This window comes from Anticarsia gemmatalis, chromosome 4, assembly GCF_050436995.1.
Source record: "Anticarsia gemmatalis isolate Benzon Research Colony breed Stoneville strain chromosome 4, ilAntGemm2 primary, whole genome shotgun sequence".
Classification (NCBI taxonomy): Eukaryota; Metazoa; Arthropoda; class Insecta; order Lepidoptera; family Erebidae; genus Anticarsia; species Anticarsia gemmatalis.
In genome coordinates this window covers 2,780,217-2,808,049 of record NC_134748.1, presented here as the reverse complement: position 1 = coordinate 2,808,049, position 27,833 = coordinate 2,780,217, and the positions used below count along the sequence as shown (strand labels likewise).

Sequence of the window (27,833 nt, the reverse complement as noted above, 5' to 3'; positions counted from 1 at the left end):
TAAGCGTAATAATTTTAATTTATTCTATAAAATGACATTTGAGATAGATGCAAATATTTTTTCAGTAAATTACTTTATACAATAAAGAAACGAATCTATTACACATTTCGTTAGTAGTATGATTATAATGACACATGACAAAGGAACTATTGTATGTAGACTTGAGATGTATGCGATACTTAACTATAACAATGATTTAGGAATATGGCTAATTAATGTTTGTATTATTAATATTAAACTCGACGAAACCTCTAACACTTAATCATTCAATAATATTTGGTGATAACTTACTACTGTTGCGGTCGCCGACTTGTTCTAAGTGGGTATTAGCATCAGTATCACAATACAACTTAACATTTTCATCGTGCATAATACATAATATTTAATATAACATGAACGCACTGACAATGTTATTATCATTCATAAATAAGACGGTACTATTTACATTGCACAAACGGAACCTGTGTAAATCATAAGATAGTGCGACGTTGCGCGACTACCCGACATTGTCTAGTCAGACTCTGCTTAGAGTGACAACAATAATTTGACATTCTTGTTTTGATATACAATTAGTTACATGAGATTTTCTTACATAAACACTTGATAAGAATTTATAACTTCGATTTCTTAGCTTTCTTCGTACGAGACAAACTCCCAATACAAATTAACCAAAATATTTCTAATCAAGTGTTTAAGAAAAGTAAATTTACAATTTATAAAAATCTTTTATCTGAAAATCTGTATTTTTTTTCAAATTTACAGGCTTACATAACATTTTTGTTTGCAATATACAACTGTTTAACAATATAGGACAAATATATGTGTAAAACATTCGCGCAACGTCACATCGGACTAACCTAACCGATATTTAGCACTACATAGGAAGCATTATAACTTTCTCGGTGTCCCACCACCGCAGTTATTTATACCTATTGGCTATACTACAAGTGCCGAATCACACGATACACTGTTCCACTTAAAAACAAAATTATCCTAACAACCAAAGACTATTGTTCCATGTAAAATTATAGTTATCTATTTCATTCAGTTAAACATCTATTACTAAAACGGAAAATCTCATCTATTTATAATCAGCTGCGTTTGTTTATTCTATTGTTCATAACTACGCATATGTTTATTAAGACGGGGAATTACAATATTAATTAGTATTTAAAATGATCATCGAAACAAACAAATGTAATATGACGTAAATACAGACTTGAAAGAGCCTTTTTTGAATGCAAATGTTTTTAAAACAAAGTTCATATTAAAAGTCCCCGTCTTGAATAATGTAAAATCACGTTTTGCAGTAAGTCTATTGACTATTTAATAATAAAATACTACGATTGATATCATCGAAGGGAAGCTAATTTATCTAAAGGGAAGTATTAAGCATGTCTATGGCAATGAGAGGCTTATGGAACTACACTTTAGTGTGAAGAAACTGTATCTTGTGTTTGTGCTCTACTTTAAGACAATGTCATCGGTATATCGGTCAACGACTTTTGTTTTTAGTTGAATATTTAAATAAAGGAGTGATTTTAAAAAAGATAATGCAGACATTAGGTTGGTAAATAAAATGACAAATCTAACGATATCTTACGCCTGTTTGTTTCAGCATATCTTACGTAGTTTTGTTAGAGCATTATTTTTGATTCAATCTAAAAGGTAAATTTTTCGTAGTCTCATTAAAGCCCGCCGAGTTCAGTGATTTGTTTGTTAATAAAGAATATTACAAACGCACCAATTTTGTGCGTTTCCATTGCAGTGTACCAAATGAGTAGGTACCTAAATCAATTAAAAGTTATTTTAAACAAACAAACCACGGCGTTAAAACTTTAAGGTCATGGTACAATTTGATATTTTAATGCTGGTTTTTATGAAGGGCTGTGTGAGGTCGATTACGCAACATCACCATGACGAAACTTAACCGGATTGAAACATTCTTATGTGGTTCGCCGTCATTAAACTCAGATGATTTCTATGAAATGTATTTATAGAATTCGAGACTAGTTCAATGGTATAGTTAGATTAATGGGACAAAAAACAAAGTAACAGTAGTTTATCTATTCAATAGGGTTTAAGCTCATAAACGTGACAGTTTGAATAGATAAACTACCGTTAAATGTGCCTCAGAACCCGGGGGTTAGTAAGACAGTTGTCATTTTCCACAAGATACAGTTTCCCAACACCTACTGTTTGAACAACAATATTGAATACACACAAGTATTAGCTAGCGTAACATTAACTGAGCCTGCTACATCACGTAACGTTATATGTATATACTATTAACGACGCGATCAGTCTACTGTTCACTTGGCAGTGTTACATGGGTTATAGTATACTGTTGAGTCTTTTTATCTAGTTCTTTGTAGGTAGTTATTTAGTATTTGACGCATTTGAAGCATGCTAAGTCAGAGAAGGCGGAAGGCAACTTCTGGCCGTTATTAGAAAATTACAACTAGGATCTGGTGATTAAAATTCCTCTTGTTCTAGCAACATACAGCATTCTCAAATGCGAGTTTGAATTAAGTCAAATATTTCCTTCTTTGCTTACTTTTTGATGATAAGTTTGCTTTGCGGCATGTAACCCGACTTTCATAGCACAGCTATGCAGGATAATCCAAAGCTCTACTAAATTACTTTACGCTTTGAAGTATAACCGAAAATAGAATAGTTTAAATAGTCGGAAGTCGATCAACGTCCAATGTTACTTAGTTACTAGTGACACACAAATCAATCGAGTATCACATGTCCTCTAGACACTCGATACAACGAATTCCATGGAACGATATCTACCGAACACTTGCGGTTGGACCAGCTAATTTGTAATGCTAATACAAAACTTGTTGTTAATTGATTAATTTAAGCGACTTTTTTTGGAATCTGGTGGGAATTTGACTCGATATTATTGGGTTTAGAGCATGAAGAATATTTTTTTTGGGTCTACTTCGAATTCAAATGATTACTGACTATCTACACAAAACGAAAATATACGTTTTAGCAATGCGCCATCTCTATTTCACGTGCCGAAAGCAAAATTATAGTAAATATGAGACTGCGTTAATTAGCTTCAAATATTAATTAGAAAATTATCACAACATATTTTAGTGCTGTAGTAATGCCGTTTCTTCCGAATATCCTCTCTTAAGTGAATAAATTCCTCAAATAAATCTTTTTCATTTCTTGTAATAAAGTTTAATGGTGCTATAACTAGGAAACAAACATTCCTTACCAATGAAACATATCTTAGAACGATTTTCACGCCCAATAACTTCGCGGACCGCAGACAGTCGCGACGGAATGACCCAATAATTTGATCCGCGGGTTTCATTACAACCGCTATTGATCATATTACTATTACTTTACAGTTCACTCTCTATACATATAGCCATAGCACTTCGATTTATTGACGTTAGGCGAAAAAATATTATAAACATTGATTTTTTTGCAGTTTTAGTAAATCATGTTTTTATATCGTTTTTTTTTTAAATAGTAAGTGATTTGTAGCGCGATGTTTTAGAGTCGGTAGTATTGAGTATTGAAGCTTTGAAAGAAACTCTAGAGACTATAGTATTCGCTAGAGTCGCCGATCAAATTATTAATTTTCATAAACCATTTTTCTACAGCTAGCCAGATATAGATAGTTGATAGTAATAGGAAATCGCTTTTCTGTTCTGCTTTTAGAAAAATATAGAAATTACGATACCTTTTTCGTTACGATGTTTTGTATTTCCCTACATAGAACTAGATAATAAGACTCGTTAGATACCTTTTAGTTAACAATAACGCAGCGAAAGGCCACGAACAAAATTGTATTAGCACTTTGACGTTTGAATAGATTTGTTTCTCACGCTCAAAATAGATTAAAATATGCTAAATGTATTGACTCGGAAAAGATTATATTATATTTTTGAAAACCAAAAGGTTGCAATTTGACATTAAAAAGCTGCAATACAAATATATGCGGTTCTAAAACGGCATATGTCCCATTAAAAATACATAAGGCATGTGTCCTTTTAGAACTGGAACATAATTGCTTCCGTAAAGCTTGCTACACATATTCAGTTCGGCAACCTTTATCGAGCAGCAAAACTCGGCTCACTTGTTCGGCTTGTGCCGATCGGGTTCATCTACACATATTCGGTTTTGCCACCCGGCTAATGCCGAAACGAATGTGTGTAGCCTTTTGTACTGCAAGCGTATTTCAATTGTAGACATAATTAATTCTAAATATAATATTGGTTAATATAAAATTGTACAAAAACTATCCAAACGTCTGAAGGCTATTGATTCGCGGTTATCTAAAACTATTGAACGACATGATATGTCTATTATTATTCGAGGTAAAGGCAAATCTGATCTGTCTTTTGAGGCTTTAATAACTTTTGATATTGATGCCAAATGTATATACCGTTTCATTCATAAAAATCTTCAATTCAATTCATCTATAGATGTCTCTTTCCCTCTCAGTGTATTTTGTATTGGATAGAAAGGAAGAGAACACTATAATTTAAATGTACAAAAGATTTTTATGCCTGAATTGGCTTGATATTTTTGCGTTTGGTATTTTGATATTCCATTTTTTTTGCAATCAATGCGTCGAATGTATTTTTTGTATAATATTCAGTCAACGAGCCGAACATACGCTACTATTACCGAATATATGCTTACATTTAGGATATTGTATATTTTAATACGTTATATGCAACAAACTGTATCTTTCATAAGCTAGCACATATTGTTCTGGAGAGCATATCGTATAAACTATTTATTTTACTATATTTATGACTTATTATTAACACTATTATATTTGAAGACCACTGACATGCGGAGTGACGGACTCGCCGGCCACTCATGAAATCAACATTTGTATTTAGTATCTAATATTAGGATTATTCATGTTTCATAAGTGGATATGAGACACACAGCTTCCATATTAGCATTCCGCGCGATTTAGACTGTCAAGGTCACCAACATATTTAAATATCACTAAAACAAGTATTCACATATAATCCTGACAAATGCAAAGCATCCTGCATTCTATATTTATTCAACGTACATCCACAAAGACCGGTGATCATCTAAATCACCCGTGTAATGTGAAAGCTCTATAATCTTTGATTACGATAATTACTTTCAATGGGCATCGGTTACACTAGAAAACCCACGCATAACAATTCACCTAAAAACGTTCATAACTGTCGTGTAGCAACAACTTAACACTAAAACTATTTTAAGGCATATTTATTTATAATAAAATTCATATCGTTCGATATTAAGTCGTGTATATTTTCACTAGAGCTTTAGAGGCAATGTCACATTATTATATAGGTTTACCCGTCTATTTTGCACATTGCCCGGGCGTTATCGACATTGCGCACGTAGACATTATAATGCAAAGATAATCTAGCGTATTCCGATAGTGTAAGGAGTCTAAAGGAAGCAAACGAATGATTATTTATCGATTAATACACGACAGCTTGAGGTAGCGTGAAGTTATACAAAAAACTTAAAAGCGACTCTTTTTACTTTGATTACGAACGTACAATATAATACTGCTAAGCCTATGAATTAAATTACACCCTTCAACGAGAACATCCCTTTTAATATTATGTTCGACAAACTTATATCTGATAATAATGATTAATGATGAAAAAAGGAATATTATCGCTAAGTGATTACTCGAAATTAATGTGCAAAAACGATGTTTCCACTAATTACGCCTACACTTAAAAATGAGAGCAATTCGCCTAATAATAATGTAAGGAAATCCACTTTGAAAATGCACGATATTTCGCGATATCAACGTGTTATTATTATAATATAAATAAACAGTGTTGCCTCAGTGAAAATTTACAGGTTTTCACACTTTCCGTTCATATATTCCATACATTCAAGCTTGTTCCACATTCACGTACTTTCCTACCGTAACCTTACTCCTAGAATACCGTGCATTGTAAAAGTGTGTATGTATTATGTAATACATAACATAGGTGTGAGCAGTGCGGCGGCCTATCCTACCATCTCTTTCCCACAAATATCCTACTTACGATTATCTAGTATACGCATGCCTTAATCTAAACAGTAAAAATTAAAATTTTGATCCGAATACTAACAACTAAGGAATACTAAATATAATTTATCCAGAAAGTTTTGAATACACAAACTATTTAAAATCGACGACTATGAAGTCTAACGACCGAATGCAGACACGTCAAATTAAAAAGCCAATCTCAAGTATAATGCTGTCTTTATCACTACCACGCGAATGACAGAGACAGAAATACAAGCATCACTGCCAATTTAAAGATTCCGCATTCGGTCTTTTTCAAATCCCTATAAACCAAATATCAATGTAATAAAGTAAATAATTTTATTAGAATTAAAAAGTCCAAACTAAATCTTAAAAGCAATTTCTTCAACTAATGAACGCATACTGAGCGTATTATCACAGCCAAATCGGCCGCCGCATGCCTTCTACCTACAGTAGGCCCTGGGACATGATGGAGACACCAAAACATGACGTGAACTTACTCCAATGTAGATTCATACTGTCTTACAAATAAACGTCGTGTCAACTCTGGCCAGTTGTGTAGTGTTTTGTCCTTTTCATTCATATACATTTTCAAGATTGATTGAAAGTGACAAAACACTATAACTTATCAGAGCTTTTACGTTTATTAGTAAGACAGATAGAGTTCTACAATAAGGGTAGATGTAAATTCTTTAGGGATTGGTGAATCAACGAGTCATGTTGGAGGGCCAAGTCTAAATTTTGTGATACTTTTTACAAATGTATTTTGTCTGGGACAAGCATTACAACCTTGTATGAATCTGTTATAATAGCCCATTACGTTGAGAAAAGGCACTTAAAGCAAAGTAAGGCCTAGATCTTAGTCTCAGTAAGTTTTAAGCATTAGGTACTTGTAGTTTTTAGGTGTAATTCTTGTAGGTTTACTTGTAGTAAACAAACCACTTATGTGTCCTCCATTTGTTGTAGTGTTTGTCTCGACATAATACAAGTATAAAAGTATCTTTAATGATGTAACTATAGACCAGTAAGCTCGTCACTGTACCTGCCTGTACCCCACAATACATAAAACACTATCAGTCTTTAGACAACCACGTCCCGTTCATATTACAAACAATATTTTAACTAAACTGAAAAAGGTGGTATTTTTCCATCGTGACATAACTTTAATCAGAAATTAATGTATAAATGATTGACAGATAATGTATAGAGAATCTGTCGCACGTAGAAATTATACAGTAATCGACTGAGATTATTAAACAATAGCAAACGCAGATTTAGCTACTAAGTACTAGTAATTTAGCTCTAGTTGAACCATACTTGCAAACTATGCATAGACAATATGACTGCATACCTAATAAAATTGTAAATGAGAATTAATTATGTGTTTATTTATCCTTCTTTCACACCAAACCGGCTGAACCGATTGAGCTTATTTGATAGTGATAAATTATATCCTGCGAAAGGACGTAGGCTACTATTTTGTGCAATAATGTAAACAAGTTATTTTTCCTCTGGAGTATACTCAATTAGTTATCTACGTATCTTTTGGTTTCTTTATATTTATTGTAAAATGTTTAATAAGTGCATATGAACGGGACCATCAAATATACTTTCATTCTAGTACGAAGCGCAGTGAGCGAGCCGGGTCGAACGTACGATGGTGTATGTAAGAGGCAAATTTATTGATACAAGCGAGATTTGAGCGAGTGACTTGACGTGCGAGGAACTAATAGACCAGCGAGACAACAATGAACGTAAACAAACTTAAGAATTCTTGTATTTTTTTATTGAAATTGTACCAAACTCATCTTATATTTTCTTAACGTGGAAACAATAGAAAAAATTACTGCCTATCCTCAAGGGTTGATTTTAAATAAGTATAATCAGTTTTTACTGCTGACATAGCAAAGGTCTTAAACCGAAATTACTGGAGGGCTAGGCCTCGAGTCCACCACACCAAATGCGGGCTGTGAACTTTGTATTCCCAGCTTTTGGATATAAGGATAAGCATGTTTACATCGTGTTATAATCGTCTCGCCAGCCTCAATATTGTCTAAAGGAGATCTACAACTACTCTACACAAATGACTGATATAATGAATGAACAAAACAAAATTCAATTATGAAACATTCTATTGTTCAGAAGCATCAACATCTTCACTCCACACAAACTTGAAAAGATCTAGCTTTCTAGTACTTAACTGAAATACTAGCTTTTCTAGAAAATAACTAGAATATACCACACAATACTCGGTCACTCGCTCTATGTGAACACGACGAATTATTAGGCAATGTTTCGCTTTAATTGACCAACATTTGTTAGTATTTTTCTTATAATTTATAACGTGTATCGTCGTGTGTACGTAGGTGTTTACAAGAATTGGGCAGTCGAAAACGCAGTGACAGATATATAGAATAATTTTCAATGGAGTCTTTGCAAGTTCGTGTAATAATTGCAAGAAAAAACACATTCACTTATAACATACGTCGGAACTATAAATATCCTGTACTGTGCCACTTGAATAGGCTATATTTCTATCTATATAATTATGCCAATTTCGTTTCACGTATACGTTCATTCGTAGCTAACGTATACGTACACGAAAGAGTACGTAAAAAGACTTGCGCAATTCTTGTAATCCGATGATATAAAAATTGTATAACAATTTCAAATATTGTTTAATTGCGGTTAACAAGTAATCCTATTATTAACCGCAAATGAACCATTATTACATTTCTGTTAGCGCGATCAGTTAAAAAATGAGTTATTAATGATCGAAAAAATAAGAGAATAATCGTTTTTTAATTACTTGGTGTTTCATTACTTTTTATATCGCGTTACGCAACTTTAGTAACAGCTTGCGACTTACCTACGCCATAACTTACGTTCTATAATGGACCTTAATGTGATAGTCATAATGCTCGCTTTAGTTCGTATTTACCGCGATTGTTACCGTCCTATTACACAATATTACCGCTACATAGACAAAAAGTAAGGTCGTTAAAAAGCCCTAAAGAATGAATTTGTGTAATTCAATCGTTTGTAGGATTATAAAATTTCGTAATGATAATCCTTCAAATGATCGGTTTTTTACGTTAATTATAATATAGTTTTTTAATAGTCAAATATTTAAATACTTACAAATTCTATGATTCATACAGTCAACAGTATATAGACTTAACATTATGTGGTAAATACAACAATTTTTATAATGTGAGCGGTAATATCGTTTACCCGTTAATGTAGGTAATACCCAAAATCACCGAATAGAGATACATGGGCAATAACACTACTAAACACACCCTATTATATAATTAAATCTGTATAATCCTGATGCAATTCTTATTAATGCAAGAATAGATTTTAAAATATTCGTGGGTACTATATTTCTATCGCATTTACGTACGACAATCGGTAAATTAAGGTATTACCTTCGAACATTGCGGGTATTACCCCATAACATGTGGTGAACGGTAACAAGCGGTAATACCCTGTAACATTGCGGTACTACAGGGTCTGCGGCGTGTGTTTAGACGGCTGGCGCTTGAGCCGCCTGCCCACCGGTCACTGTCAGTTGTTCTTGTCGATGTTGTGTATCGCCCAGTTGAACGACGTCGTCCACGAGTTCTTCATAGCCTCGTTGAACTTCTGACGGAAGTGCTCCATCGCTTTTTCCTCGGATAGATCCATCACCTGTTACAAATAAATTAATGTAAAAATATGTTCTTGCAATAAAAACTATACTCAATGCATTATTTTTACGCAAAATGAACTAGTTTTATAAAAAAATACTATGAGCATTGTTGTAAGTAATTATAATTTTTTAAATTTCAATCCAGTTATGGTTCAAAAGTGTAGAAGAGGTGTAGGAAATAAAACCACGTTTTCGTTTACGTCATTCAGAATGCTAGTCCAGTAAGAAGGGCGAGCCTTTCGTCATATATCATATTAACTTGCAAATGGCAGAAACACTTGAATTTTTGTCAACCTTAGCTATAAAATTGAGTTAGAACTACCAAATAAAGTCTGCTACCAACAACAGTTATATACACAGTTACATACCAATAGATCGTCGACATTATTCACAGTACTAGACCTTTTCATCATCATATTATTATTGTTTTAATTAAATAATACTTACAAGTGTTTCGCGAAGGTACTGCAGGTCCTTCTCGGAGCTGAGCTCGGGCAGACCGGTGGAGATCATCATTGAGAACAGCGATAGGATCAGGTGACCATGCTTACGGAGGATTCTGAACGCCTGTTACACAAACAAAACATTACTGTCAATGGAAACATTATCATTAGTAACATTTTTACAAACATACAAACAACGAATACGAACTCGCAATCCCATGGAGGCAGTAGCTGCTAGTCTTTCACTATGACTTTCTCACAAATTCTATCTAATTAAAATTTAATAGATCAAGTCTTTCAATTAACTTTATCATAATTTTAATTAAAATTAAACAGATTATTAAGTTAAGAATAACCTGAAATATTATGTTTTTGAAGAGGTGATTCATAAACTGAGTGGATTCATAAACTTTGAGATACATCTTTTTGTAAACAACATTCTATTATTGTTTCATTGGAACTGCTTCCTTAACCAAAAATAAGTGTCAATGGAGAATGTTACTAGGTATGCCAAATCGCTTGAAATTGACTCAGTAAAGCCTGTACATGTACATGAAAACTAGTTTTTGTTTTAGTCAAAAATACCAAGTAGTTTTGATTTTACAAGCATTCAAAGTTTCAAAAAATATCGAGTCCCGCTAACAGCGTGACGTCATAGTACACCATGCCGCGCAGGCCGCGTCCCGCTTAATATCAAGTCTCCAGCCGTAGATGTAATAGCTTATGCAGTATTTTGTTGTGTTTTCGTCTGCTTATTACATTTAAAGTGTAATAATAGTAAATATTATTAAAAAAGACTATGTGAGCCAGACTTAGCGTGGTGTACAATGACGTCACACCGACTCGCGCGGTTACAACTTGTTTTACTTATAAATCGGAAACTAATTGACGTATCAAAGTAATTCTTTCACTAGTATTTTTTATTTTTAACAGAGAATATGGAGAGCTAATAATCCAAATTTGTTAACATTCTCCATTCTTTCTAACACACACGCACTTTGGTTTTTAACATTATGTTTGCGTGAGCATATGAATTAACATGAATTTAACATAATATTAGGAAAATGTCATAAACGTACCGTTTCACAATGTTCCCTGAATATCTTGAAGTCGATGGGCAGGTTGTCGCCGGAGCCCTTCTGTCCCTTGTTGATGACATGTATGAAGTCATGCGTCAACACAAACGGCACGCGCTCTCGCTTGAACCCGTACTTCTGCTTGAAATGACCCAGGAAGTGACCGAAGTCGATGTGGAATAACTGTGGAAAAATATATGTTATTATATGGCTATTGTTTACGAAAATATTAACACAATTATTTGAATAATAATAGTATGTAATACCTGTAATTAACAGGTATTACATACTATTATTATATTAAAGTTTATCTATTTATTATTTGTAAGTTGAAGTGAGTTTGGCACACTAATAGTTTACAACAAAATTAAGTTATTTTATTGCAGAAGAAATCGCACACAAAGTTTGGTAATAACCCGACTTATTACCCGACTACGCGACGATAAAAAGGTTTAACTTATTTTAAATATTATTCGCAAAGCCTTTATTATTAAGCTTATAACACTTTATTTTATGTGATAAATTGTTTAAAATATTTTGTCACGACTTATTCTAGGAAGTCTTTGTTCTATCACTGTTTTATAACAATACAAAGAATCACGCCGTGTTATGTTGGATATGATTCGAGATCGTAACTAATTGATGAACTGATGATATTCTCTTATTGCAGGATTATTTCACAATATTTTTTTATATCATACCAATAAATACACTTAATATAACATTAGTAGGTTATTCATCTCGAATATGCGAAGAACTAAAGCTGTGTATAAATCTACTAGCGGACTCGCGTAACTTCGCTTGCGTCACTTAAGAGAGAATGGGTCAAGATTTTTCCCGTTTTTGTAATTTTTTTACTGGTACTCTGCTCCAATTGGTCGTAGCGCGATGATATATAGCCTTTAGCTTTCCTCGATAAATGGGCTATGTAACACTGACAGAATTTTTCGTCGGACCAATAGTTCCCGAAATTAGCACGTTCAAACAAACAAACAAACATACATACAAACAAACTCTTCAGCTTTATAATATTAATATAGATAGAAGGTTTTCAAACAAGTTTCAACCTTATTTAGTTAAATTAAAAACTATTGACTGTAAGTCAAAGGTACACCTATATTTATCAACTGAATCTGAGTTTGTTTCACAAAATGACCATCGTCTTACATAATATGTCTCGACTTATTCTCCATCGTAATTTCAACTTTATGCAATAAGCTATAGTGTGTATTACCTGTCCACTCTTTTTCACCATGATGTTATCGGGATGTCTGTCAGCGATGCCTAGCACGTAGGTCGCGACGCAGTACCCCGCGCAACTCATTGTGAACTCGTCCACCGCCTTGTTGAACGCTGGCTCGTTATTCTCAGTGTTCTTGCGTAGCCATTCTGTGTATAAACAATGAAATATATGAATTTTTTAATGATATTAATAGTTTGTATTAGAACTAATAATTAAAATGAACAAAGTGTGCCTTGTTCTGCTTTCAAGGAAAATAGTAGTGAAAGAGAAACGATGTCATATTTGCAATCTGTTCACTTAGACAACAAATAAATTTGAAATGTATAATCTAGCTTTTCCGTATTTCCTGTTTTTTGTTTAACCACAACCATTAACCCTAAGTTCAACGAATTAAAACCACGATTGACACATTAGTATTATTTCGATGTTCTAAATAAGTCTAGAATGTAGCTACTACCGGCTTGATGCCGGTGGCTTTTTCTTAAACGCAGTCTTCATCTACAAGTCACTAAAATGATTCTTTCAGCTGTGTCGACATGTTAGTGGGTTTGAGGTTTCCTTAAGGGAGTGTCTATTAATCACGTGAGTATGAAAAGGGGGAGGGATCTATATAAAATCACGAAATATTACCGGTTGTGCGGGGGTAGTAGTAAATGATGATTTGATCAGTTAAGAAATATGTTTTGATACTTACGTAACAATGTGTTCCTATAAATAGTGGAGGCCGCGTTGAACAGAGCGCTTTGTTTCTGAATGTTGGCGACCGTCTCGGCGTCCTCCACCACCTCGATCATGCCCACCGCGTACTCCATCGATATGCAGTTGTATGGATTCAATCTACGAAGTAAATTATACTGATATTAAAGATCATATAATTAGATTTAGAATAAGAATTAGTGTTTAAATTTACTTTACTTTTACAGCTAGATTAGATTCTATTCAAAGTTTAAGTCGTAATTATACAGGGTGTAGAAATGCTCCATAAAAGAACAACTAGCGATAGGTTTTAAAAACAATGACTTAAAAAAATGCAATAAAAACATTTTTTAGTAAAAAAGATTAACATAATGGAGAATGTTACTAGGTATGCCTAATCGCTTGAAATTTTGACACATTATAGCCTGTATGTATACATATAAACTAGTTTTTGTTTCAGTCAAAAATACCGAATAGTTTTGATTTTATAAGCATTCAAAGTTTCGAAAAATATCGAGTCCCGCTAACAGCCGCGTGAGCGGCTGTGACGTCATACTACATTACCGCGCCGCGCGGGCCGCGTCCCGCTTAGTATTAAGTCGCCAATAGTTGTTGTAGGTGTAATAGCTTGCGTAGTATTTTGTTGTGTTTTCGTCCGCTTATGTATAAAATAACTAATAATAATAGTAAATACTATTCGATTAATAAAATGGATTTTAAAAAGGGCAATCGGATAATCTACCTAATATAAATGGAATAATGGTTGCGAATTATTTGTGAAACAAATAGAGGTTTTTTTGCTTCCGAAATCATACTTAATATTATGAAAGTTTGTGAGAATGTACATATGTACATATGTTAGTACATAAGTAATACATATAATAACATACATTTGTCATTGTATGTATGTATGTAAGTATGTATGGATGTTTGTTACTCTTTCACGCAAATTTGACTGAACCGATTACGATAAATTTGATATATAGCTGAAGACCCAGAATAACACATATGTAGACTACTTTTTATCCTCGAGTTCCCGAAGGATCGGGATTTACGCGGGAAGGGTTTCCATGCGGACGAAGTCGTGGGCGGCTTCTAGTATATTATACATAGGTATAATAAGTAATAATGTTAGATATTTACGATCACTGCATATTATAATGAAACAGTTTTTAACCGAAATAATCGCATACTTATCGATTTTACATTTTTCCTGCCACAGTAAAATCAATAAACTCGCGATCAATCCGGTTAGAAATTGTTTCATTATAAGATGAAGTTATTTATTATTACTTATGTACTTACCTACATAATATTAAATTACATTTAGGCACAACATATGATTTCCTAGTATTTGAATTGAACATTTTTAAAAGTATTTAGGAATAATTTCAACGCATTGAGCGCGCGACCGTAAGCGGACTGTGTGAGCTAGACTGAGCAAGTGTAGAGTGACGTCACACCGTCACCGAGAGCTAGCGTCGTGCGGTTACAACTTGTTTTACTTATAAATCGAAAAGTAATTGACGTATCGAAGTAATTCTTTCACCAGTATTTTTTATTATTAAACGAGAATATGGAGTGCTAAAAATCAAAATTAGGTAACATTCTCCATTTCATACAAGAACCCGAACCTCCCACCACTGCTTAATATTTTTCACTGAAAATTACTGCTATAAACGCCACTAAAGCTTATAGCCTAATTCAGAAACCGAACACCACATGAAAGCCTTAAGTAAATCCATACTACACCATAGATTTCATACCTAAAGTCATATCCATGGTTCTTCCACAGCCGGTCCATGATGCGCAACATCTGCAACGTGAACATGTCTTGTCGGAGATCATCGCCGATCTTGAGGATGATGCGGATGTCTGAGCCTGTGGGGTCCACGTTCTCAAAGTCCAGCATTAGGGGTCGCATCTTACTGTCCATCACGCGGCAGACTTCAGGCCTAAGAAAAAGAGGTTATTTTTGATGAATGTAAAGTCGAAAATAGGTAATGGCAATAATAGTTTTAGTATCTCGAATTGAATTGTGTAATTTGTTACTAATAAACAAACTAAAACGACCTTTACAAATAACAAAAACAGATCTTTTTTTTCATTCCAATCATTTTAACATGTGTCATTTTTACAGCATGTCATATGGACTGAATAATCTTATACTTTATAACATTCCCTAAGGATTAAATTTTATGATCACGATAATTTGAAGACAAACTCTATAAAATACGTGTACATTCGTGCACGTAAATTAGAAGTCCCATCTAAGTAAAACATTGTTTAAAATCTAACAATAACTATTTACAAATCATTAAACTTTTTAGTATCTACAGTTACATGACACTTTATCAAATTAAATCTACATATAAATCAAACTCACTTGATCCGTTTGCACACAAAGGTGGGATTGAGCGGTGACACGAAGTCACACAGTGTTTCAACACAGTGCTGCTCCTGCAAGTGTTGTATAAGCGCCGAGCGAGCCTGCTTTATCTCTTTCTTCTGTTTCACGCACTTACTCGCCCCTGAAATAAAATAACATACCTATTGACTCGGAGGTAAAATTGGTATCCTACCACTAATATCTCAGTAGATTAAGGAGCGGTCAGTCCATAGATGGGTGACCGCACAGTGGTATTTGAACAGAAAGTCGGTCCCAGTTGTTATCAATTAAGATAACATTAAGCCGTTAAGCCATGTCAAAGAGCGGGCGGCTTGAGCAACTTTGACACTAGGTTGACAACTGATCACACGATACAATAAAAAAAAATGGATTTAGTACTATACTTTATACTTTTCTTAGTCTGCTTACTTTATAAATCTCTCTGACCGGGGATACGATATTTGTTTACGTTACCTTTTTGTAAAAGAAAAAGCGATCGAATAATGATTTAAGCGAGTAACAACAAGTTAAAGACGTAATACTCACACTTGAGTTTATCAAGGCAGGTGATCTGTTTGGTGAAGCTGTTGATGTGGTCCTGACAGCCGCGACAGTACGCCTCCAGCAGCAGACCGAACCGGACCGACACCGACGGCACGTGCATCTCAGACCTGATACAATGTATACCAGTAAATATTGACATTTTTATACGGAGAAATGATTACTAAAGAAATACTTTGTTGGATAAATATTGGGGCACAGTTATAGCACAAAGTTTGAGTGATTATACCAAAATATAAGCTTTTAATTCTTTTTTACTTCCAAATTTTTACAGGAAAGTAAAAAAAATCTGGCGTAAACTTTCCTAAACGAATTTTATGATTATGTAAACGCGACTTTATTCTGTTTAATGTCAGCATATTTTATTTTAATAAATGAAAAAGATAACATTATTTGTGAGAACTGGTAAAAATACAAAAAAAAATTATCAATGGAGTAGGTAAGTTGGCTTTTATGCTAAAATGTTCTCTTAAAACCTAAATAGGGGTACATTACCTTAAATGCCAAAAGAGGTAGTGTCCAATGGTCATGTTCTTGAAGGCTCTCTTGAGCAGGAACACGGACAGGTCGCACATCAAGTACGACTCGTGCTTCAGCGCTTGTACCAGTTGCAGAAGATATAGTAGGAGATCATTGTCACTGCGAAGAGACAGCATTTGTTATAAAGATTAAGTTGACTTATTAAAGGTATTTTTTCATATCAACATTTCCATATCAGCAAGCAACAGAGATAAATATATTTGTTCAATCATTTGCTAAGAGCATGCATCTGAAAGAGAGTGAAATATAGGTACATACATATATATCAGATAGGTGCACATAGACACAGGTTGTTAAATGTATGGGGTAGAGAAGTTTTTCCTCGTGCTTTTACGTGTTTATAGATATTTGCAACTTAATACGAGGTGTTTTATCTTGTTGTATCTCACGAGTTCTTAACATGGGAAGATGAAACGCGCGTGTGAGGAACGCAACACAAGAGCACGAATTTAATAAGGGATATAGGGTTGCTTAGCACTGTATTGACAGATCAGATCAGAGTGTGTACCTGATCTTGCCGAGGCACTTGACGGCGAAGCTCCGCACGGCGCAGTCGGCGTAGGCGTAGTCCAGCAGCTCCAGCGCAGACTCCACGCGCAGCATGGGCCAGTCCGCCAGCATGCGCCGGACACTAGCCGCCTCGGCGCGCTCGCCCCACTCCACGCACGACAGCAGCTTGGGCAGCAGCTCCGGCGCCTCGCGACGGAAACGCTCCCTGACAAAAAAAAATACAATATATAATCCCCGAAGACGGAAAAATTACAGGAAGCGAATCGGTTACTTGTAGATCTCATTCTTAGCGAATCAAAGCTGATAGCCAAACACATAAGACAGTTTTGAACGTCGCAATGCAAATGTGATAACGTGTGCGACGGGCACAATGTTACCAATTGGAAGCAAATTCCAGGAAACATACGGTATATTTCAAAATTACCTTCATTTCTCTGTAAGAATTAAGGTAATTTTGCAACGCTCACCTAGTGAATCTCGTTTCTCAGACTGACCAACACTACAGAATATCAAAACTAACATATCGTTAACATTTAAACAATGCAATATTTTGCTAAAAACCACATACAAAAACCTAGCATGATATAACATACATATATTATGTATACATTTTTTTTTTGCCCATAGGGATAAACAGAGAGTGAACAAACCGGTATAGTATAAATGAAGTTCTATACTGTCACTAGCTTACCTGGAAGCCCAAATGTCTTTCTTCTCCTGTTCGTGCATTTCATACATAGGGTCTTTTTCAGCGGTGGCACGCAACCGTTCGTAGTCCCTACTGAGTCGCTCCATCACGTCTGGTGAAACGTTCTCTATGTGGTCCGAGTATATCTTCACTGTCTCGTCTTTGGGGAACAACACTGGGTATTGGATGTCGTAACTGGAAAAAATGGTACGTTAGTCAAATTATTTGCTAAATAGAAAAAATCTGACCCCTCAAAGCTCCACCTAGGGGCCAAATATCGGAGCTGAATCATCAATAACGACGCCACGACGGTAAATAATGGATCGGGCAAGCGAAATTATAAGTAGACACGATACTTTTACTCCACATCCCGGAAGCAGACGATTCGGTCATCCGAGATTAGTGGATATTTTTTTCCATATGGAAGATCTATTTATTTATATTTTTTGTTGAATTTTTTTCTTATTTAGTTTAATAAACATTTGTAACGGCTTCAAAAATGTGTAATTATTTTTACACGATGTTTCATTACACGAGACATTTTGTAACATCTTTCTATGTTACACAAAACGTAACCTACTTGGAGAACTTGACCTGCAGCGCGGCGCAGGAGTCGGTGTTGGGGTTGGAGACGACGGTGCCGAGCGGGTGCAGCACCAGGTCGTCGCCCTGCGTGTCGTCGGCCACGTGCGTCCACATGCACAGCGTCACGCCGTCCGTGCGCAGCTGCTCCTTGTAGTCGAAGATCATCGTGTTGGCCCACGTCAGGCGGTTCACGCCTTCCTGGGGACGGGAAAACAATCCTATGTCAATATAAACCTGATCTAAAGACGACTAAAAAGGCTAGCTAAGGTTTCGAAGGCTTCATCTAATAACTCGATAATAATTTAATTTAAAGGCCAATGTGTTTCTTGATCTTAAATAACAGATAATACAATAATCATTTATACTAGTAGAAAAGCAACATTAGGCATATCCTATGTTGCTTCTACTTCTTCTATTTCGACTAGTTTGCCTGTATTATTTTGCTGTCGCAGAAACGCCTATTGCACCTATCCTGGTCGAAATTATCTTTTCAACAAACTTTTTGATATAAACCTATTCTAACCTACTCTATACAAATAGTAACGAAACTTTAAACATTAATTTTATGACTCTTAAGTTAATTTTATTTTATGCCATTTTTGGGTGGTTGCTAGTCATACCTATTCACCAATATAATATTAATCCTATACTTTACAATTAAACTAAACAAATCCATTTATATAAATAATTTTACCTTATTAGAGTCTTTTCCTCTCCTCTTCGATTTGCTTTTAGTGATTTCATACACGCCAAAGCAAATCCTGCTCATCCGCGGTAGATTGTGCACTTTGATGGGGAACGTGAGCTCCTGGTCCCATTTCGCTACACCATCCTTTGATATCACCGCGGCCCGAGTCTTTTGCGTCTCACACAACGGTTTCCCGCCGTGGAATATACCCGCTTGACATACAACCTGAGAAAATTATTATTAAGTAGTAAGTATACGAGAATTTTAAGTAACGTATACTTGGGTATACGTATACGTAAGTAATTTAATAGAAAAAACAAAGTTATTCGTTCTAGAAAGATAATGTGTGATCACTTATCTTATGGTATTTAAACTGACAATATAAGTTTTAATTCTCAAGAAACAAAACTGAACTAACAGTTAATTGTTCTATCGCTGTCATTAAGGGGCAAGTATAGTTACTTTAAAAACGTATGTGAGTAATCAGTTGTTAAGAGTTAAATTATGGTTTATGTATCTATTTTAGACTACTACCACAACAGGTCTGTCTGAGAGAAACGGCTCTAAGTTCTTAAGGTACATTTAGCGGTAGTTTATCTATTGGCGTTTAAGTTTACTAAACATGAAAGTTTGAATATATAAACTACCACTAAATGTACCTCAGAAACCGTGCATAGAAAAGTTAAAATGTTCATAAAACTGACCTCAACAGCCAACCGGCCAGGGTCGACGTTGAGTTTGCTGACACTCTGTATAACACACGAGTAGTCCCTGTGGATGTTCCACGACGATTCGTTCTTCTTTCTCCTCATAGTGTTCGAGTGCTCTGACGTCAGCCGCCGGCGCTCCGGCAAACAGTACGGGTACGGACGCTCACGTTTTGCTATATAACGTACAACATTTTAGTATATGTGAGAATTATTATTAATGTTACTGCCTCTGTGGTACTGTGGTGTATTTAAATGCTGACTGAGGTCCCGGGTTTGATTACCAGGTCGGATAAAATGTATTGTTATTTTTCAATTTTTTTTTACATAAATTTTTAGTAATAGTCCGCAGTTTGCTAACACCTATTGCCATATAATATGACATATATGGCAATGGCAATGGCGCTGACTGACGGCAAACTCCCTTGTTATGGCGTGTCGGTCTGCGTAGGTCTTTAACGATCAAAATATTGTGCAATACTTATTGACCGTATTTCGCAAAGGTACAAAATAGGAAAATGTTTTTTTTATATGATTAATAAAACAGTCATTTACGATACACAATAGAAAAACATGCCCAAAAAAGGGCAGGCGGTCGATATTATATAGAAATGAATATTTAGGCTTTTTACCACCCATTATGAAAGCAATAGTTTACACTGCGGGTTTCCTCGTATTGTTTAATTATCATTATACAATTGTTAGAAATATCTTATATGGACATGGTTTAATTTAAATAACAAGTGATACATCAGACAACCCCATTTGATTCATGTTACAGAATCGAAAGTTACCCTGTGACCACTTATATGACTGACACACCGATTTATATGAAATAGCTTTTGCCCGCGAATTCATCTGCGTGGTTTGTGACTTACGGCAGAAATTTCAAACAAACTGTCATCTCCTATTTTATCGGTAGAATTAATCAAAATCCTTTCTTAGCGGATGCCTACGTCATAACATCTCCCTGCATGTTAAATTTCAGCCCATTATATTTAGATATCATGTCTGTTGATCACCAACTCACGCGTAAGCGGCAACTGGTTCATCCCGACCGTCATGACGTGGGGCACGCCGTCCATGGAGAGCATCTCTTGGATGTACAGGAACTGTATCAGAGGGTAGTCCCCGAACAGGTACTCCTCGCGCCCGCACACCTTCAGCACGTAGTTGTGGGGGTTCTCTCGCATCTTCAGGGTCTTCGCGAACTTGTGGAGAATTACCTCAATGTGCTGTAGTGGCGTGCGAGTTGCTGGCACGCTTGATGTGAATGAGAACTGTAAACAAAATTATTGGTTAATGTAATGTCACTGCATCAGCTGTAGTCTTACGGTGGTGTGTTTCTTCTAATATATTTTGAGATTTCGCAATAACAGCCCGGAGTTGATCACTGCTCAGTATATGGCAATAGACTCGTCCCCATATGACATAGAACTAACATTGTTAACAGCAGGATGAGAGCGTAGAGTTCATATTAATATATTTGATGTTAAGTGAAAATCTGCGAATCTGGAACGTCAATAGTCCTGGTGATGATGAATATTAGAACTGAATGTTTCAATTCGACAATTTAAAAACAGTCGGGTTTCAATCGCCACACGCAAAATATTATTCAAAGAGCTAGCTGCACTATCTAGTCCAGATAAGTAGCGTATAGTTAACAAGTTCAATTTTGACAAATCGCTTTTACTTTCGTATAATGTCGTTGCCATTATTCACATTTCCCAAAAGTCGGCAAATAATCTTATAGTTATGCGTATAAATTGTAATAGCTTATCAATATATTGTACTACCAAATAGAGAAACATGGGAGTTTATTTTGTGCACGTAAAAAGTTTAAATATTACTCATTATAAAAACCTCAAAACAACTGGAAAAAATAAATAAAGTCATTAGGTACGTAGGTATGACGTATGTCACAACAGTCATACTCGACTTTTTACGTAAATATATAATTTTGGATGGTAAATCATGTTGAAGTCTCACTTTAACCTTCAAGGAGGGGGGGAAGAGGAAGAAGAGGCGGTGGTGAAGCCGGAGGAAGAAGCCGAGGTGGTAGACATCACCAACTTTGTAGACGAAGAGTCTCGGTGTTTGAACAAGTCCGAGGTCAGCGTACGACTCAGCTTTTTAGGGAAGACGGCTGAAGGCGATGGGTAATATGCGCCCTGATTACTCATAATTATACGTTTTTAATCGGATTTGTTTATTTTATGTAGGATATTATCGCGTATGTTATTCGTGAGGATAGGTAAATAAAAACAGTTATATCAATTCTATAGTGTTTGCATATCGTATTCACGACGTAAGATACAAGCAGGCTAGACAATACAGTGAGACACGGACTCGGGGTGACGAAAATCTAAACGGGCACTATGCTGCTTATACACTTTATAGGAGAATGAGGTGTAAAATATTTTACTAATGATTACCATATTTTACAGATACACATATCTAAAAGCTACTCTCACTGGTATGAGCCTAACTATAATAAAAGCGATACAGCACTTCCAACATCTGCAGTTCGTAGACTTGTCAAATAATAAGCTGGATCTACATGAGCTGCAAGCTGTCACCGCCCTCCCCTACTTGATCTTTCTACAGGCGGATCAGAACAGACTCAAGTCAGCCGCACTCAACCGGATGAAGTACATCCAAGTGATAATCTTGAACAACAATGAAATAACGAGCGTCAACGATGTCTACCAACCGGAACTTAGCACTTTAGAACTCGGCTTCAATAAAATACAAAAAGTAGAATTTAATAGCAAGATGCCGAACATAAGATGTTTGGATTTTCGAAACAACAAAATAGCGGAGATCACGGGCTTTGATTTCCCGAAATTGGACAGCTTGTATTTAGCCGGTAATAATATTAAGTCTCTCGTTGGAATAGAGATTCTCGTCAATCTAAGGATCCTTCACTTGAGGAACAATCCAATAAGATTGTTGGATGGTTTCCATGAAGATCAAACAAAGCTAACTTACGTTAATTTAAGGAACTGCAAAGTTTCTACATTGAAGCAAATCAAAAAGTTGAGAGTTAGTAACATAATATTTGCACTATTATAAAACAAAACGGTAAACGGTCATAATAACATAATAATTTGCTTAATGTTTTAGGTGCTGAAAGGGTTAGAAACATTGGTAATAAGAGGGTGTCCGTTCATGGGAGGAACAGGCGAGGAGGTCGACGAGCCTGTCGAAGAAGAGGACCCGGAAATACGCACCGAGGTCCTAGCTTCGCTGCCTCGACTTAAAAGGCTTAACAAACAAGTCGTCACTCCTGAAGAAAGGTACAGGCAAAAAGTTCCTCGGCTGACGTTTTGACAGTTTCAGTTTATTGTTCATGGTCAGTTTTTAATTATTGCCTGTTTGTCTTACAGAGAGGAAGCGAAACAAATGATGCTACAGTGGCTCGAAGATGGAGAGAAAGATGAAGAAGAACTGGTAGAAGAAGGAGGCCAAGAAGCAGAGCAGGAACATGGAGACTAAAACACTGATTTATAATTGTGTTTATTTTGGAATTAACGCAAGATACGATTGGAAGTTAAGAAAACGTGACGAAAATCAACGACACGAGCAGACATATAGGTATGCCGCAAATATTCAAAACATGCGGCGAAAAAATACTGTTAATTCAGTACTCACTTAGAAACGCCACTAGCTAAAATTCCAACGTTAAATTATCGTTCCATTCAAATTGCATAGTGAAACGCGGACAAATTATACGCCGCGATTCAGCCCAATAAAAATGTCAAATGTGAGACGGTCCGGCGGATTTATGAAATTAGGTTGTGTTGTAGAAAAACATCGGTAAATTTCATTGTCATTGCCAATGGTTACGAGAGGCGCCAAGTGTAATAATGTCTAGACAAGTCTGCGCTATAAATACTTGCATTCAGCTGATCGACGTATCGCTTACCCCAGTATTTAGATTTTTAGTGCACAAGTTTTTTAGTTGCTAGCTGACCTGGCTTTTATATGGGGCAATGTGTTTGTATTATAATGTGTTATATCAATAAAGATTCAGCTGATACTGACACTGGTTTGTTGTTCTATTTCAAAAGACGTTTTAATGTTATTGGTACCTAATGTGAAAACATAACACGTTAATCTAATGATTTGTTCTAAACGGTACAAAGCTTAAATAAATTAAAGCTTGAACATATATCTTAGAATTAAGGATGTACATATTGTACATAATAATATATGAAACTTAATTAGCCGGCAGTTGTGACCATATTATTATAAACCAAAACACAATAATAATTTCCTTAAACACAATGCGACAGTATGAAAGACTTGTTTTGCAACTGTAGTAATGAAAAACAAGTATAAATTAGAAAAATACCTAGTAACATAAAAGTTTAGTAAACAAGTAATCAAATGTCTATTGCTTTGCTGATACGCTGAACATCGGATTACAAAAACACGTGGAAAAAAAAATAGTGTAATCGTCGGAATCGACGCATAAACAGTATTCTTCATTGTACCTAAGGTTTGTAAATTATGTGCAGTGTGTACATGGAAATATTTATGAGGGAAATATCGTATTGCCGTTGCTATTATCTTTGAGTAGGTAGGCATATGGGTCCCAAAGTGTCCCACTATAAGAACTGCAGTAGAACAAATGCTAGACACGGGTTTGTTCCAAAAATTAGTGGTACAGACGTTTGAATCTACCACCATGGCAATACTCATCTAAGGGCTTTGTGATCTGTTAAGATTTGGTAACACATTGCTTTACGAGTCTTAAGATTTGGTAACAAACTCTCAGGCCTGTAGTTTCGCTATGATATTTTCGTTCACAGTAAAATCAAGTAATCAGCATTTCTAATAAGATAATTATAAGAAGTACTAAAAGAAAGCTTACCTCTGAATTGGCGAACTTGGTAACAAGTATAAAACAGTGATTATTGAGATGGCTCCTAAGCGTGGTGGGTGTTTCGTATTCATCAGCTAGTCTCGGTGGGCACTGGTAACGAAGCCTCTCCAGCCACGTGCTCTGGGCGCGCTTGATCAGGCTCTCCTCGGCGAGGTACCGCATACGCATGCGAAAGTCATTCACCTCCGAGCTTCGAATGTTGTCGAACTCATTTAGACCTGACGAATAGTTGGTTACATGTTGATTCTGGTTGAATTGTAAACGGATTAGTATAACGATAGTTTTTGATAGCTTTTTTTAATTGACGCCATGGAACATATAATTTGAATATTTTGAAAAAACTAAGTTACTTGATAATCCCTAAAAATATATCTACCTAATAAGCTTTTTTATTAGATCAGACAAGTGTTAAGAATCATGAAAACTTGGTCCCCTGTTAAAAAGATTTAAGGGTGTAATGTACTTATTGAACAAATAATATCATTCGCAAATCATAATACTAGCCAAATCAATTAATCTGATCTAAGCATGACAAACAACAATAAACAAGTCCAAAGTGAATTCTCCAATAATAGACAAAAGAACAATGATCAGCTAATAATAGATTTTCATGAGAAATCATTAATTAACAATATTCTATATTTCTAACACAATCGTAGGAGTAAAGAGTAAACAAATGACGTCATAATCATTATCTATTCTAAACATGATAGGTGATAGATAATTCAGTAGTGTAAGTTCACGAGTATTTCGACGGAAACTAGATACACATACAAAATAATAATATTGATATGACATAAGGTCAACATCCTGCGGAATTGTACATGCATTGTTTAGAAAAGTGTTGTAATAGATAATAAAATTGTAAGAGGTCATAAACCTAGTGTTCATTTAAACTATTTACCCAACAATGATTCCCAAGAGAGGCTAATGTGTTCATAGGCTTGCAGAATAACAAAATTCAATGGTAGTAATGAAAATGTTTGCTTTTATGTGCCAGTTTTTTGGGTAATGGAAATAAATATACAATTAAATTTACTTATCAAATAACACAGAAATGTAATGACCAAAGAAAATGTTTAACAAGAATAAAATATAATTTTATACTTATTTAAAGAAAATCATTGCTGAAATAATGCTTATCTATACATCTGTCTCATAGCAACAAGAATAAATTAAACTACTGACATTTATCCTCACACTAACAGTATTATTTGATCAAGAAATTGAGATTTCAGTCGATTAAGATAATAATATATAATCATTAAATAAAAATAAATATCAATTTACATTACTTTCAAAATAGAATTGAACAATAACAACTTGTTGACATCCTGTTACAGAGTGGGTAAAACCTACAACAGTAGGTACTTATCATAACTGCATTAGGCATTTCAAGCATTTAGGCAAAAAAAAGCATAACTTTCCTCATTCTCATCACTCTTGCGAAGTAAAAATAGATACTTACGTTTTCCAATTAAATGACTAATGTGTGTGTTCAACAACTGTTCCCCTGGTCTTTCTATGGACCTCTTCACAATGATAAACACACCGCATACTGGTTTAATGTCCCGGATGCGTTTAGTCTCGTCCTCTATCTCTTCGGCAACGGCAAGTGAGTTGACAAATTGGAATACATAGCTGGACATTTCGTGCAACATCCCAAATAAGGGATAGTTGACTGCCCTGTCCCATAAGTCCTGAAACAAAATGTTGCTGTGTCATTGCTTCTAATAATATTTCAGCTCATTTATGATATAGTTTGCAATAATCATTTAAATTTTTTTAAATTATCATCATGACTATTTAACAATGAAGATAATACTGTTTTAGTGTGGTTCATTGAATGGTTCTTGGTACTAGTTGCAATATATTTGTTTTATTTTGATTCCTAATGAGTTGCAGATGGCAACTCATTATAAATTGTAGCTTTATAACATTCAACTCATAAAAATATTCTCCAGTGTTTATTGCATGCTAAATATTCAGTGGACATAACTACATGCACATTATCTAAAAAAAATGGGCTCTATAAAACCAAAAATAATAAGTAAATATAAACAAGCCTTGACTTAAAAATAGATTTAAAATGATAATAATTTCCTCATAGTGAAACACTGAGTTTCCTTCACAATACAATTATTATGTAGATCAGTGTTAGCACAGAGCAAAACAATAACATTGCAGTGTTTAACTTCCTACAGATGAATCAAAGTCTACTCTTCACACAGATCCAGTAAATACAAAACAATAATAAATAACAGCAGCATTAGTTGCAATAAATTCCCACACAACCAATAAAATTTTAATAAAAATATTGCCTAATGTAAGAACATCCACCAAAACACCTACATGATAAAAAATAGTGGCAGATATTGTAAACAATGTAAACTACTTTCTAAATGTACCTAACTAATCTATCTCTGTAAACATGTTACTCAATACTTTGACCCACTTTCCAAAAATGCAATCAAAATATCGTGTCGGCGAGAGGCGTGAGTCACGCAAGGGTGTTCCTTCCTGTCACTAACCTCTTTGACATCCTGAATAGTGGCATCCCAACTTATCCTCACAGGAATGTAAACAGAGTTCGGCAGCAGGCACGTGAGTTCCACGACGCCGACGTCCGACGGTGTCGTCGTCCAGTAGTCGTACGTGAACGGACAACTTGGCGCAGGAACCATTGTTTTGGTATTATTTTCCCAGGTTACTCGAATTACCCCCGCGACATTTTACAAACTTTCACTGATAACTGGCGTCTGCAGCGACCCGGTCACTGTCTCCAACTGAAAATAATGCACACACCACATTAGTCACTGTTGTTGAAACCGCAGCGATGTTGAATCATAGCATTTCCTGGTATTTTACGAGGGGCACATCGCCATTCGAAACGAAACTGTCAGCGATAGTATTACTGAAACAGCACCAAAACAAAACCGTCGAAAGATACGTGTGTATTTACCTCCACATGAAACGTTTACATAATTTGTATATTATGGCATGTACGAATTAAAATTAGTAAAATATGTTTTTGTGAAATTGTAAATAAAGATTACGTGCAACAAACTATGAGCAAAGTATATTG

The 27,833-nt window shown here is 35.2% G+C and overlaps 2 protein-coding genes across 2 annotated transcripts; one reads left to right on the top strand and one right to left on the bottom strand.

The window, feature by feature from the left end:
- Window positions 1–27,833, bottom strand: Pi3K92E (phosphatidylinositol 3-kinase 92E). The gene is made up of 19 exons (XM_076113123.1): window positions 27,711–27,833; window positions 27,280–27,534; window positions 26,217–26,448; window positions 24,737–24,966; window positions 20,888–21,137; window positions 19,855–20,033; window positions 19,157–19,375; window positions 18,458–18,660; window positions 17,881–18,072; window positions 17,188–17,394; window positions 16,635–16,778; window positions 16,125–16,249; window positions 15,576–15,720; window positions 14,956–15,144; window positions 13,188–13,330; window positions 12,485–12,639; window positions 11,254–11,433; window positions 10,179–10,298; window positions 1–9,730 (listed from the first exon to the last, which is right to left on the bottom strand). Exons 2-19 carry the CDS (start codon window positions 27,430–27,432, stop codon window positions 9,608–9,610), a joined length of 3,189 nt encoding a protein of 1,062 aa, XP_075969238.1. The 5' UTR covers window positions 27,433–27,534; window positions 27,711–27,833; the 3' UTR covers window positions 1–9,607.
- Window positions 21,782–23,950, top strand: LOC142972228 (leucine-rich repeat-containing protein 23-like). The gene is made up of 4 exons (XM_076113124.1): window positions 21,782–22,016; window positions 22,305–22,902; window positions 22,984–23,156; window positions 23,247–23,950. The coding sequence occupies exons 1-4, from the start codon at window positions 21,832–21,834 to the stop codon at window positions 23,353–23,355; spliced, it is 1,065 nt and encodes a 354-aa protein (XP_075969239.1). The 5' UTR covers window positions 21,782–21,831; the 3' UTR covers window positions 23,356–23,950.